The sequence below is a fragment of the Colias philodice genome, chromosome 13 (assembly GCF_061535455.1).
Source record: "Colias philodice isolate Cphi_HAF_F1 chromosome 13, ilColPhil1 Martin Lab GWU primary, whole genome shotgun sequence".
NCBI classification, from domain to species: domain Eukaryota; kingdom Metazoa; phylum Arthropoda; class Insecta; order Lepidoptera; family Pieridae; genus Colias; species Colias philodice.
This window is the reverse complement of record NC_143098.1, coordinates 7,125,544-7,140,552: the sequence shown is the minus strand read 5'-3', so window position 1 is coordinate 7,140,552 and position 15,009 is coordinate 7,125,544. Positions and strand designations below refer to the sequence as shown.

The 15,009-nt window shown below is 32.5% G+C and overlaps 1 protein-coding gene across 1 annotated transcript in view; it reads right to left on the bottom strand.

The window, feature by feature from the left end:
• Window positions 1–1,020: 1,020 nt before the first annotated feature.
• Window positions 1,021–15,009, bottom strand: part of Duox (dual oxidase) — a 34,903-nt gene continuing 20,914 nt past the window's right edge. Inside the window, exons 7-29 of the mRNA XM_089702478.1 lie at window positions 14,831–14,945; window positions 14,322–14,488; window positions 13,871–14,107; window positions 13,421–13,617; window positions 13,202–13,335; window positions 12,763–12,877; window positions 12,330–12,531; window positions 11,877–12,030; window positions 11,203–11,372; window positions 10,626–10,778; window positions 9,922–10,068; window positions 9,399–9,530; window positions 8,971–9,174; window positions 8,511–8,698; window positions 7,901–8,168; window positions 7,271–7,499; window positions 6,508–6,725; window positions 5,864–5,978; window positions 5,433–5,616; window positions 4,134–4,293; window positions 3,200–3,355; window positions 2,531–2,659; window positions 1,021–1,964 (exon numbers count right to left, since the gene is read on the bottom strand). Coding sequence (XP_089558604.1) covers window positions 1,836–1,964; window positions 2,531–2,659; window positions 3,200–3,355; window positions 4,134–4,293; window positions 5,433–5,616; window positions 5,864–5,978; window positions 6,508–6,725; window positions 7,271–7,499; window positions 7,901–8,168; window positions 8,511–8,698; window positions 8,971–9,174; window positions 9,399–9,530; window positions 9,922–10,068; window positions 10,626–10,778; window positions 11,203–11,372; window positions 11,877–12,030; window positions 12,330–12,531; window positions 12,763–12,877; window positions 13,202–13,335; window positions 13,421–13,617; window positions 13,871–14,107; window positions 14,322–14,488; window positions 14,831–14,945 — 3,903 coding nt within the window. The 3' untranslated portion in view covers window positions 1,021–1,835. The remainder of the gene's footprint in view (window positions 1,965–2,530; window positions 2,660–3,199; window positions 3,356–4,133; window positions 4,294–5,432; window positions 5,617–5,863; window positions 5,979–6,507; window positions 6,726–7,270; window positions 7,500–7,900; window positions 8,169–8,510; window positions 8,699–8,970; window positions 9,175–9,398; window positions 9,531–9,921; window positions 10,069–10,625; window positions 10,779–11,202; window positions 11,373–11,876; window positions 12,031–12,329; window positions 12,532–12,762; window positions 12,878–13,201; window positions 13,336–13,420; window positions 13,618–13,870; window positions 14,108–14,321; window positions 14,489–14,830; window positions 14,946–15,009) is intronic.

Below are 15,009 nucleotides of genomic sequence, written 5' to 3'. Positions count from 1 at the left end.
CGTCCACTGCTGAATAAAAGCCTTCTTCAAGGATTTCCAGTACGCCCGGCTGCCTGCATTCAGCGGCTCTCTACCACTCGGACTAGGTAGTCTGGTCCGGATACGATTATTGAAATTTTCGAATTTTAATAACAACCCATAATAAGAGAGCCGGTGACGATGTTCTTTAGGTTTCCTCCCTATCGTAATATGAGACAAATAGTTTTAAGAATTTGTGCAAATTCTTCTGCCTATAACAAATCGCAGCTGTCTGGTCTCTACCGAGATTGAGACTGGTTGAAATTCGGTCTTCAACCAGTCTCAATCTCAATATTCTATAATGTTGACTATAATGTGTTAAAATAGGTGTCATCATTTCTAATCACTCGGTGTCCGCATACCTATGTCGTCCGAATAAATATACTTTTTTGATCCGATATTCTTGGCTATATATTGTTTATAGTGGCTTACAATTATTACACTTATTGATATAAATAACTACCAATTGGCAATTGCATGAACGTTATCGCAGTTAGAATATTAATTTCGCTAGAGATCTAGATATTACCTACTACATAAAAAATTGGCTTATTTTTATCCTTGTCATCTTCGTTACTTGCGTCGTTCTACGCGAATAAATTCTATACGGAACATATATGTATGAGGTTCCGACGTAGCTATTCTTCATTCATTCTATGTATTTAAAGCAAAGAGTATCATATTTTGTGAAGTAATATTATGTCATTATAAACGAACAGTAGAACAATGTGTCACGATTTTGCAAGGCTCGGTGGCTGCGCTTTAACTGCCGGTCTTAAATTACATGCCATTAATAATACAAGTGTGAATGAAGGTTTGGGAATTGCTATTATGTTCTGTTCTATAGTAGCTTTTGAATATTATAATTGTACGTGATTACGACTGATTATACGCTAGAGATAAAAAATAATTAATACATTGTTCAGAAAAATACTACTTCGTGAACAGGTGAAAAGTCTATAAAGGTTGTAATCATAACTTAATTGGAAATAAAACCACAGGTTGGGAACAAAAAATGTATTTCATATCTTTTATTATTCACTAATAAAATACAAAAATCTACACCTATATTCTATCCAATATTATCTACATTATTTACATAGCATCTTCATAATTTTGTATATTTTAATAAATAAAAAACTGCAATCTGATTGAGTATTTTGATTTAAAACGTTTTAATTAACTTTGTACATTCAAATGCAAAGTCGTTGTACTAGCTCGCAGATTTAGAGCAACAATATTTATAAGCATAAACTAGCAATAAATAATAAATTAAGTTTTAATGCGATAAATTTTTACATTCATTAATATGGTTAAGTCGCATGAGTTTCTAGTTTAATATTTAAAATCTTATTAATTATGAAATTTGAATTATTAAAAACAAAAATATGAACAGGTATAGAGTTGGCAGTGTTACATAGTGTTGTAGGAAATTTAGCATCGAAATATTAACTTATTATAGAGATAAATGGCGGATCTAACTTTAAGTGCAAAATATACAAAAGCATTTAAATATATCATTACAAATTCTATACACATAGTTTTAAATCGATAATGGTGTACATTGACACGCAAATTGCAAAAAAAAAATACAATACTTATAAAATTGTGATGTTAAAAATATTAAAAAATACAAATTTTCATCACACAAAAAGTTACTTTAATAACATTGTATAATTTGTTTGAACAGACGATAGTTGAAAGTGTCTATTCTCTACAGACTGAAATGTATAATTTTAAGTATGTAGTAACAAAAAATATTTCTGTATTTTAATTTTATTTATATTACAAGCTAGACCCGCCAAAAGCATATTATTTCAGCCAAAGTTCTCGAAGTGATGTATGAAGTAAGGCAAACGTCGTGTGCGGTTGACTTGCTCACACGCAGACATTATCGACTTGGTGAGCGGCCGCGGACCGCACGAGAACACGCCGATTTTTGATACCTTTTGGAATTAAAGAAGAATAAATTAAAATAATAAAATGTTGTAAATAGATAGGATGTAGAAATAAATCTATACTAATATTATAAAGCTGAAGGGTTTGTTTGTTTGTTTGTTTGAACGCACAAATCTGAAGAACTACTGGTCCGATTTGAAAAATTTTTTCGGTGTTGGATAGCCCATTTATCAAGGAAGGCTATAGGCTACATATCATCACGCTAAGACCAACAGAAGCGGAGGCACGCGGGTCAAACCGCGGAGCGTAGCTAGTTATCAATAAGATATCTGAAATCTTTGTATTGGATGTTAAATTTTCTGATCTGATGATGGATTCTGTCTTTCAGATGTAAATAATAAAATATAATCTAAAATATAAAAATAAAATCTTCCAACTGAAGAAATAAGAAAACTCTTTTGTACTAATATTTTTAACTAACATTCGTAAGAAGTTCTCAATTCAAACATTATATTATTATACGTACAAATCCCTATTAAAATAACACACTATCTACTCGTATTTATTTTACTCTCAATACTAGTTGTATCATAACTATAAAATATTTACTCACATAGCTATGTTTCTTCTGCACAAATTTAAGGAAGGAGGACATGTCAGGTCTACCGAAATGATTGACCGCCTTCAGTCCCGTGAACATGGACGTGCGGGAGAGGCGCTGGAAGTGGTTCTCGCAGATGTACTGGAAGTTTGATAAATTAATGGATATAGAGAATACAGGATTAACATTTTTAATCGATATAGAGATAGATAGAAGAAGAGTAAAAATTCTTATTTTAAATTAGGTAGAGGATTTTGTGTAGGTTGTATAAATACATAGTATAGTAATTGAAATTGTGCACTAGTAACAGCTTTACCAACCACCATTCTGTGATATAATTTGGGAAATAATATAATATTATTCAATCTGAAAAATTTCAGATGAAAGAAAATTTAAAAAATGGCAAAACATACGAAATGAGCTAAATTTTACTGAAAATCGTCAACATCTTCCAAATCGAACTACACACGCAAAAATATGCAATAAAATGATCTATCTAATCCTGTAATTTAATTTCTTCCTACCTACACTTCTTTCAAATCAAACAAAATTATATGCATGTATGCGACTTTATCCAATTCCATTTTCCAATGACCCCAAAATGAACGACCCTAAATTATCTATTATAATTCTTCTAAACCGATTTAAATTAACAAAAACAAAAAACAAAAAGACACCCACCAGCATAGTAGTCCTCAAATCGAACTTATGGAAGAACTGCGTAATAAATATGTGTATCTCGAGCACGCTGGTGACGTCCTTGCGCTCCACGTCGCGGAGCACGTCGATGAACCACTCGAAGTGCTTGTGCGACGGACAGATCCACAGGAAGTATACCTGGGTAAAGGAGAAATTGTTTTTAAGCTACTGCATAGCTTCTAACGCGGGCCTTGAGCGCGGGGACCGAATCGAGAAATTCCGTAACGAAAAAACCTCACGCTCCCCACTCCGACGGGCACGGAGGTGTGGCTTGAAGGCATGCTATGCAAATAGCTTTACCGCGGCAGTCCCGAGTGCCACACGTCGTTTTTTTGAAGTAAAATTTCTTTGGGTCATGGAAAAACCGTCACGTTATGGAGTAATGCGACGATTTTGGTATTTTTGAATCTTGCCAAACAAATTTCACTTCTGACACGTGTGCGAACGCTCTTTTTCTAAGGTAATTATGTTAAATGAAGGAACGAGTACGTTTAACGAAAAAGCTTAAAAATATAGTATGTATAGAAAAAGATAGAAGAGTCAGAAGTTTTATATAGATCGTTGAAAGCTTTTAGTGAAAGCTGTGCGCGCGATTAAGAATATGTCGTTACAACGAATTTTACTTATAAAATTATGGATATTAGATATGTAGGTACATATTGAACTAAAATTAAAATATTGTATAATATATTATGTATAGATATTATTTTATGCATTTAAGGATTCTTTTTAGGAAAGGTTAAACTGGAAATATTTGCAAATTTTGTTTAAAGGTTTATAATAGTTAACAACCATACATTTAATGTTCCAAAATTGTCAGTGCTGTGGCATTGACAATGTGAAACTTAATAATTAGAATTTATAAAAAATAGATCTTAAAATAAATAATAATATAAATAAAATAAAAAGAACTTACCTTCTTACAAGCAACCCCCGAGTACCTATTGGTAGAGGTCCCGAAAACCAAGTCATTGAGTATAGACGCATACGGCGTGACTCCAATACCGCCTCCCACCATTACTGCTACTTCGAACTTGTACCAATCTTGGTTCCCACCGCCGAATGGACCTTGTATCCTGAATACAATAAATAAATATATTACATACATAATATGCATATACTAGGTAACCCGGTTAACGTTATTTGCTAGTTACTTATCACTAACTTTACACTAAAAATTCATAAAAATCGGTCAAGCTGTTTCTTAGGATTATGGCAACTAACACAACGAAAATTTGGATGTCTTGTTAAACTGATTCATATTCCATACGTTTTGAGGTGAGTTTTCATTTTAAATTTTATCCGACAGATAAGGTGATTAGAACATATTAAAACGCTCTGTGCATCATTATTGTATGTATAATAAATAAGTATTTACTTTTATTATTACAGGACTATACGAAATATCCAAACCATTTCAAAATAATTAAACAAAAGTAATTTTGTTTAAAGTAAATTCCCATTTTATTTCGTTCCATTTGAAATTATTTACAAATATCAATACGACTCGTGAACGATCAAATAATAGAAAATATCTCTTTCAAAAGTTCCTCTAATATTGCAAACGCAATATTTTTCACGGTAATTCAGTAGCAAAATATTAAGAAAGAAATATTTAGAAACCGGGTTACATAAAGTAGCCATCGCTCAGTTGTCACGAAAACTTGCCAATATTTACATTACATAATATTTAACAAGTTAAATAATATTTTGAATATGATAATTATTCATAATTTATTATTGCAAATATATTGTGTAAGAAGTTGAAGGTGAGAACTAATGGGATGTTATGGTCAAGCAAACTATATCCTTGACCACTGAATGAATTTCCTAACTAAATGTTTACAAATTTAAACTCTAGAAGAATCTTTGAATTTATTTAACGTTTAAAGATTTCCGCAATACTATGAGCAAGCTTTTGAGAAAGTTTATGAAATATAAATTTAATACGGTTGAACGCGATAATCTCAGGAACTATGTACGGGTCTGATTGAAAAATTGTTTCCTTATCAGATAGCCCATTTACCAAGGATATGCATAGGCTCTATACCATCATGCTAATAACAAGAGGAGCGAAGCATTGTATGTAAAACTGAGGGGCACAACTATGTAGTTTTTATAGTATTTTTAGAATTGACTATACTTTCACTTAACCAAATCAAAATATTTGCAAAACAGTATATTCGACAAAAAAATAACAGTGTTTCGTCCTTACCTAATTTTTGGTTGAGTTTCCGGATTATAATTGCAAGGATCGAAGTAGTTCCTCAGTTTCCAAGTCCAGGGCCCTTGCGCTTTGATGTGACACGAGAGGAAGTTCTCGTGAGGAGCTGATGTTAGCGTGAAGGAATGGTACTCTTCCTTTTTGAACGCGGTGCATGATAGACGGACCCATTGACCTAAAATATTTGTAAATTTAAGATATTATAAGAAAGAAAACATAAAGAAGATAGAATACAGTCAATAATTTTGACAATGTTTTGTGTCTAATTATACAAATATTTGGTTGTATGGTCGCCTTACTAGTTTCTTATTTCTTGGGCATTGATAGACTACTAATTTCATCTATTTTTAATAAAAAAAACGACTGCAAATTGTAAATTAACTAATGAAAATATGAAATGGGAAGGCATGATATATTCTCACCTGATAAATATTTTAGATTTGGTGGTCGGTAGAACTTAATTTTGATGACGTCTGATGGAAGCATTTCTGTTTCCAACACATCTAATGCCAAATATTCAGTACGTAGCGACACCACCTGTAGAAATACAATAAGTTGCTATGAAATAACTAACATATTATATATTGCCGGGCTTTCAACCCTGCCATCTATTCTCCAGGATGGATATTTTAAAACAATTTATATACATATATTTTTTATTATAACCAATAAATTACAATCTGACAGAATTTAGAAGAGAAATCCTAGTCCCAATAAACACGAAAAAAAAAACACATAAATTAACAACATACACAAGGGGTATAGCGTGTAGCCGCGTGCAGCGAGTGCGCACACCAGAACCACGGCTACACGCGCTAGATCATTTGGTATACAAATACGAACCTCACACACAATAAACTTACTTTTTATCCATCGAATATATAAATAAAATAGCTGGTCCCAAGAAGAATATCCAGAACCGTGGCGGGCCAGTCAATCTCGCAAGTCCGTGTACTAAACATAGTGCATATAGTCCCATGTGCAATGAATGTGCGCGCCAGAACCACGGGTATACACGCTAGACCATAGTATACACAATACCGAACCTCACACACAAAAAACTCACCTTATCCAAAATATAAATGATCGCTGGTCCCAAGAAGAATATCCAAAATCTCGGCGGGCCAGTCAACCTCGCGAGTCCATGTACTAAGCATAGTGCATAAAGTCCCACGTGCAGTGAGTGTGCGCGCCAGAACCACGGGTAAGCGCGTGCGCGGACCGTGGGGTGCGCGAACACGAATATCAGGCACATTAGTATGAATAGCGCTACGCCTGTTACGCCTGAGGGACAGAAGATAAACCGTAAAATAAAAAATGAAACAGTACAGTCAGATATACGGAGTAGGTTACTTATATAGAAATAGTTTACAGAACTAAATTTATAGGGGGTGGGTATCTATTAATAGCGTAGAAAGAAATAGTCACAGTACTAACGAGCTAAGTTAGAGTTGTTTTTGTAATTAAAGCACCAACGGCAAGAGTAGAATTCTGTCAAAAATTACTTTATAGTCATTATCTGGCTGGGTAGGGCGGGTACAGTAAAGGCAGGCAATGGACAGGCACATAAGTTATCAATTGAAACATCTAAACGGTTATAAATATTTGCTTTCAAATCGATTTAGCTGTTTAATTTAACTGCTAACGTTAAAGTTATAGTTCTGGGTTAGTTATAATTTGATTATGAATTTATGACTAAGCAATCTACCAAGCATAAATGCTTGTTCATGTTAAACATGTTTTGGTAGATTATACATTTAATTAAAAATAGCAATAATCAGAATTACTTAGATCTAAATTATATTATAAGTATTAAAATTAAATCTCACCAGTAACAGTCTGGAAAACCCAATAAGTAATGCCGGGTCGGAAATCCGAAGTGAAGTGCACTTCTTTGGTCAAACATCTCAAGTTCTCCACGGGCTGAGTGGACACGTGGTAGAAGTTGACCAAGTGACCCGCTGTGTGCAGGAGAGAGAAGAACAGAGCGGTACAGGCTACGATCTTGTGGAATTGGATGCTGGAGTCCAGGGGAATGTACTGTTGGATGCTGAATTCCTGGAATAAAGGGAGAATGTTGAAATCGAGTCTGATTCTTTGTATGTAGAAGGAACGACGATAGATTAACAAGTTCAAACTGTTCAGCAGAAGAGAAGATTATTTGATCATTCATTTTTGGTAAAGCTGTTTTACAATCATCTTTATGTAGCTTTAAACGTGACAAAGACTCATAAAAATAAAATAAAATTGTTGCTTATTTGGAAATTTATAATGTTTTAATATTTGGAGAACTATAGAAATATATTCTTTTATCATCTTTATGATAGGTATCGCATTTCACAAACGTAGAAAATACATAAACTAATGACGACGGAGCTTATGCCGTGCTTGGGACCGCTGGTTAAATACAAAACAAAGAAAATATAAATAAAAATCTAAATCTAAATCTTACTTCTTACCTTCAATTTGGTCAATAAATTCCTGGACATAGTCAACAACAACAAACTATAACAGAAAGATAACGACGCAGCTGAGCCTCTTGTGATCGCAATACCAACTCCCATTATATGCCTTAAATCCAAATGTTCCGACATAAAGGAATAATGCGCGAATCTCTCAACAAATAGCCCAATAGTAACCACATAGAAGATGAACAGATAGAATATGTTTTGTCTGTTTTCTTCTAGGAATGTGGTTAAGTAATCCCATTTTAGGAGGAACCAATGTCTGAAAATGGAGGAAAAAAATTTAAGGTCAATATAAATAAGAGATGCAAATTTTGAACTAGTACATAAAATTGTATTTTCTAGTGTTTGATGCGCGAGTACGCGAGTATTTTATACATTTAGAAATTAAAGATTTTTTAACGGATTTTAAACGCCATTTATTCATTATATTCGTATCTGTAAAGTGTTCGAATCGTTGGGAAAATAATAAAATGAATAAATCGCGTTTAAAATCCGATAAAAAATCTTTAATTTCTAGTACATAAAATGTTTGAAAAATATAAAGCTACAAGGAAAATCCAAATGATGCCCTAAGGTAGAAGTAATAAATAGGTCCTTTTACCTAGATTGTTCCATGGAAGGTTCAATATGGAAACTAGTCATTCTTGCAACATTAGTGGAAGTATCCAGGAAGTTTTGTTTAGCGCCCTTACAGTCGAGACCAATAGCTACAAACTCTCCCTTGTATTCCTTCATCATTAGTTTGAAGTCCGAATATGTTAAGTGGTCTTTGTGTTTGAGACCAGCGTCCTGAAATAATCAGTTAATTTTAAATTCCAATATTATCATTACTAGCGACGACGCGGACGTTACGAACTACTTTCTTGTGTATTTATGTGCTAACTTAATATTTTTGAAACAAGCCGCTTCTCAAATTGTCTATTTGAAATCTTTTTATTTTTATGCAAACAAGATATTTTGAAATATTGCAATTTTTTTTCTTTGTTTTTAAATTCAACGGGCAATTTACTTTTTATTTTTTAGGGATCATTTATTATAAACAAATGTAAATAATCACTTACAGAAAACATTCCATCAATCAATTCAGTAACATGTTCGTCCCTTAGCGAAGTGGTTCTAGCAATTTCCACGAGCGATCTCAACATTTCGCTAAGTTCTTCCTTATCTATGACTCCATTTCTATCGTTATCACACATATCAAATATTATACGCAATTTGTCGTCTGTAGCACCACGGGAGAATAATACCACTGTGTCGAGGAATTCCTGGAAATTTGAGACATTTTTAATGTGAGGGTATTTGGAAAAATTGTATTTAAGTATTGGTCCTTATAGCATGTGAATATTAAAGAAAGTTCCTTTGATGTTTAAATAAACCCATATATATTATTGTTAATGTATTTCGATTCAGTTTAAAAATATTTAATTCAAAAAATTCAACAAATAAATTGATATTACATGTTCAATTACTCTATTTCTGCAGACATTACCTGGAATGATATTCTTCCATCGCCATCCTTGTCTACAATGTTGAACATTTTCTTAACAAAAACTGCATCAGCTTTCATCCCGAGCGCGCTTGCAAACTCGCTCTTCGATAAGGACGTTCTCATGACAATCGACTAAACGGAAAAAAAACATATTCTAAGTTTTCTTTGTAAATAATGTTTTAAGCTTACAACAATAAGATCAAGCACTTTAGATTTTCTCGCCACCTTTTTAACGCCCAGGAAAAATTACCATTTGTACATAATTTTAAAGTGAAACTTTTATTACATCGTCTCAAACTTTTTGGTCTGTGTAGCGCATGTCGCGTGTATCGCGGCTGCCGAGTAGGTATACCTACTCGGCAGCCGACCGTCACGCGACATGCGCTACACAAAGCAGTGTTCGGAACCGTTCGAACAGTTTCACTTTTACCGTGGTTTCATAAAACCACACAACATTTTTTCCTGGGCAAAGGGTTTAGGGAAAAAAAATATAAATAACTCTATCTAATTCACTTTTCCATACCTCAGGATCAGCATCTTCATTCCTCCTGCGTTTCTCTCCGGGCGCCAACCCAAATGTAATGGCGTACGCTTCTCTGAAGAAATGCTCCAGTTTCCGAGCTCTACGCTCTCTTGTCTCTGCTGATGTTAGAATGTTTTCACGACCCGCCTTTAAATGATAAATAAATTATAATAGGTGTATGGATAAATAATAATATATATGATAAATAAGTTATAATAGGTGTATGGATAAATAATAATATATATGATAAATAAGTTATAATAGGTGTATGGATAAATAATAATATATATGATAAATAAGTTATAATAGGTGTATGGATAAATAATAATATATATGATAAATAAGTTATAATAGGTGTATGGATAAATAGTAATATTTTATATGCCATATTAACGGATAATTAATAAAACGAATCTAAGTATTATTCACGGGTTGTTATCGTGTAAAAGCAGAACATACAATAGAGAGATATAAGGTGACATAATTACATAGAGATAAATATGAAATAATAATATTTTTTGGAGAGCTATTAAAAAACTTGCAGACTCTTTTGCAAGTGTATTTAGAGAAAAACATAGTATTTGTTTTAAGTTGACTGCGATATGAATTTATAACGATAACATTTTACAGCATGCTATTATTTCGTACGATGAGTGACCTATTCTTTTATATAAATATCTAACTTTCCTTAGAAAAGAACGAACCTGTGTAAGATTCAAGGTCTTCTTATGCTGCGAGAGGAAGGTGTCCAGTTTGAGCAGGAACTTCCGTCGTGACGTCACAGAGTCCATTTCTAGAACAAGGTCGTGCTCTCGCGGAACCCTTATTAGTACTAATGGACGCTTGTTGTGACTTTCCTGTGAATATAATTATTTTTAAGGAAAGACCTCTTCAAACAATTACTGGAATACTGACATTGATAATTTATTTTAGTTTAATTTCGAAAATATAATACATGGGAGCTTGGACTATCTATGAATATAAGTAGGTAGGTAATATCAGTAAATATAATATTTTCAGTGGTAGCAATATTTTTCGAAGTAAATTTAAACTACAAACATAATTATGGAACCATCGTTATGGACATAACTGTTACTTTATTCAAAAATTCCGATGGATTTTATGAAATTTCGTAAGTATAATATACTGTTAACCTAGTTTAAAATCTGTCAGCCATGGTAAATAACTGACAGTATAAAATAAAATTTAGATACTTACTTTGATTAACAAAATTATTCTCTGAATTTTACTTAAAATAATTCACGAACATAATCGAAATACCTGGCTTTCAATAACAGTGAATTGATCAGTATGGTCCAACGGCACAGTGCGTAACTTATCCCCTTTGCGGTCGGTCACGTGTAGCGCGGGTTCGGGTCCCAGGCGAAGCTTCACAAGCCTTTTGTGTGAAGCGTGAACCCATTCACGGCATACCATTTTGTCCACAGATCCTTAAAAAATAATGAAATACATGATCAAAACTGAAGGAAAAACTATGGAAAACGTCCATTTCGCTTTTTATCACTATAATTTTTGTAGATAGAATTTTTCATCAAATATTCAAAAACATATCATGTTTCATACTTGATTCATTAAACGCACGCAAACACGCAACATAAACACATTTAAATTATTAAATTTTATCAAAAGCACACCAAAAAAAAGTTGTAAGTTTTTTCAGATTACCTACCACGTTATTATGTTAAAATGCGGATATATACAAGGAAAATATTTTAAGTAAACATCGCAAACATAATGAAATCAGATATGATTATAGCCTACAATTTAATGAGGATTCCATGTATAGCTCATCAGTTATTTCAAATATTGTGGTTATTTTGCAAACTAATTAATTTAATGAGTTTATTGGCCTTCGATCGTGTTATTTTTATCAGATTCTGGTTAACCTTTTAATTTTGATAATCTATAATGTTTGTTCAATTATTAATATTTACCTTTACTTTGGGCATTTTTGATGTTTTCTTGTTGTAGTTTAAGTTTACGTCGTCTACTATTTTGTAGTTTTACAACTCCGTAGGCGGCACCAGCGCATAGAATTGGTACGAATGCCAGAATTAAACATGTGTAGATGTATGCGAATTCATTTCCCTGTAAGACAATATTATTTTGTAAGATTGCCTATAAAAAATTATTTCTAATTAAGTTAATATATTGTTACTAAAATATATGAAAATCGAAAACCATTAACAAAATAACCTGTCTAGGCGAGCGGCATGTATTTACGAAACTGTAATAATTATATTTCTCATTTGCATTTATACGTTTAAGGTTTATTTTTAAACACCCCTTAAATCAACAATAGCTAACTTTGTTAATTAAAAGTTTAAAACGTTGAAAGTTGAAAGACAAAATATTATTACAATTTCTATTGCATAGTTATTACATACCTCAAAATAATCATAGCCCTTCAGATATTTACAGGGCGGTAGTTTAGAGGCGTTTAACTGATAAGGCTGTCGACACGGGTCTCCCTCACCCCAGTGGAATACATCACGTTGTATGTCACTGGGACCAACAGCTGTACTGTTTACTATTATGTCCCAGAGTGTGATACGACGAAGTTCTTCAATTTCCATTTTAGTGAATATACTGAAAATAACGAATAAAGAGTAGGAAACAAAAAATGAAATTAAACAAAAAGCAACTCTATCAAATAAATTTTAACATTATTTTTGTTATTTGTGACGTACAATGTACATAGTATCAAAATATTTTATTTAAAAATCACAGTTGTACATATATTAAACTACTAGGTAATTAGTTATAATGAAAACACGCCTATGGTTTTTTTATTAACAAATAGCTATAAATTACACTTACCCATTAGCTTCATTTTCAAACCAGAATCTATCTCCGTCTCGTATTCTAGTAAATTGATCGATAATTATGGCTCTGAACAACTCTCCGGGATGTCCAGTCGATTCTAACATACCGCCTTTAAAAATATAACAATATATTAATATAATAATTAATAAAACACAATTATTTAGATTCATTAACTTCGATGTAAAACGATCAATTAAAACTTTCTTACAGATTTTAAGAATGTATTTTTAGTTTTCGCGCGAAGCGTTTGAAAAAAGAACTATTTTATTTTTTATAAAATATGACTACGGCCAGTGCATAAATTATACACAAATGGCCAGTGTGTCAAAAAAAAGTAATAAAGCTATAAAAGTATAAAATATAAAAAGGTACGTTTAAATTATATTTTTTTTAAATTGAATTAAAATATTATGACTAAAAATTTTAAATATACCTATATAAACATCTATATTATCGAGGCGGCCGTTATAAACCTGGACCAGTTTCTGTAGTAAATCTGGATTTTCTTCAAATAGTTGTGGGTTAATTTCATTAAACGTTTTTATCTTAGGTAGTCCGAAATACGTTCTGAAATAGAGAAAATAAAGGATGTGATTTTTTTATAATATTTAAACAGGTATTCGACACAAATAATAATAAAAAAAAGTTTTACCTAGCCGTATTATAATCTGGTAATCCGTTATCCCTTCCTCTCATGATGTTAAGTGCACCAAGGTCCCTTCTAGAGAATTCCATTGGTCCAAATAAATTATCTCTTACATCAGAACATAGTAATGCATCCTCTCGTTCGGATATTTGAGATGCCATACCCATTAAAATTTCTTCTATTGGTACTTGAGACATTGCATCCTAAATTGTACGAATATTTTATTTTGTCATTATTTATTTAAATAGAACAATAAAAGAAGCTCGCACTTTTGTTTTTCAATTCTCGTCTGAATGAATGAAAATTAAATTTAAATACTTTCAAGTAAATAGACAAATTGATATCTATTTGTTTAAGCATAATATTGAATTAATTGATTCATAAATATTTACCTCACTGTGTTAATAAATGATTGACTATTAATACCTGATAAGGGAATTTATTAATTTTACTTACATTACCGTCCCACCAAGTCTGACATAGACGTATAGCGTCATGGCCGCCTGGCGCTCTACCATATCTACAATTTCTGTCCCTCAGTAGTATCGCTGGGGGTACAAGGGTATGGCCAAAACGAAATGCTGCTACTGCGAAAGCATGGGTTACTCCTGGTGCAATCTCTGCGCGGTAACCTTGGTATGGCGGTATAGGGACGCCGAGAAATGCTGGCACATACTCGTATAAAATGATATTCTGGAATAATTGTAGATAATTTAGGCTTTGATTTCAATTCTAATAACAACACTATAGACAGTAGCGTATTTGCAGAATAATATTGTTTATATAAACGGAACGAAAATATGAAAAATTTCACATTGGTAAAACTAAACAGAGCATAATTAATGTAAATCGTTTAAGAAGACTAACTGTATAACTCAATAAATGATTTTCATTTTATTTTATTTACCTGTAAGCTGGCTATAACAATACGTCTTGCCCTTTGAAACAGCTGTTCGTCAGTCCAATCCTGATGCTGTTTGTGTATTCTTGCGGCTACTACATTGTGCCATCGCATCAGCAATATTCCGAACGTAACCATAGCTGGATTCTGATTTGTTCTTGGGTCTCCTAATACTTGAAAATATATAACCATTAGTTATGTGTTTAGCTTATATATTGTTTTTAAAAGCTGCGGTTTCTTAATAAAATAAATATTAAGCTGAAAATTAAAGAAGGCTCAAGGAGCTTTTGATCTTGCATTTTTACAACAGTACCTAAACATTTCGAACCTCATTCGCGTTTAGCAACATATCTTTTGAAATTATAAGCTAACGTGACTATTAAATTAAATTACCATATGGATAAACTTTTTATTAGTTATTCCATCAGTCCTCGGAATCACAGACACAATAGAAAATCTATTGTGTCGCGCCCCGATCGGGGCTTACGGTGGTCAATGGGTTAATATATACTTACAAAATAATCGTTCTGCGCTAAGCATTCTCATATAATGGGGCACTGGGTTATTGAAGAGCGGTACGCGCTTTTTGTTGCGTAATGGTAATCCACCTTCACTTGCTAAGCTTCCATTCTATAATATACACATTTTATTATTAAAATATTTACATTGTTCGTCTACTACTTTACGGCTAGTT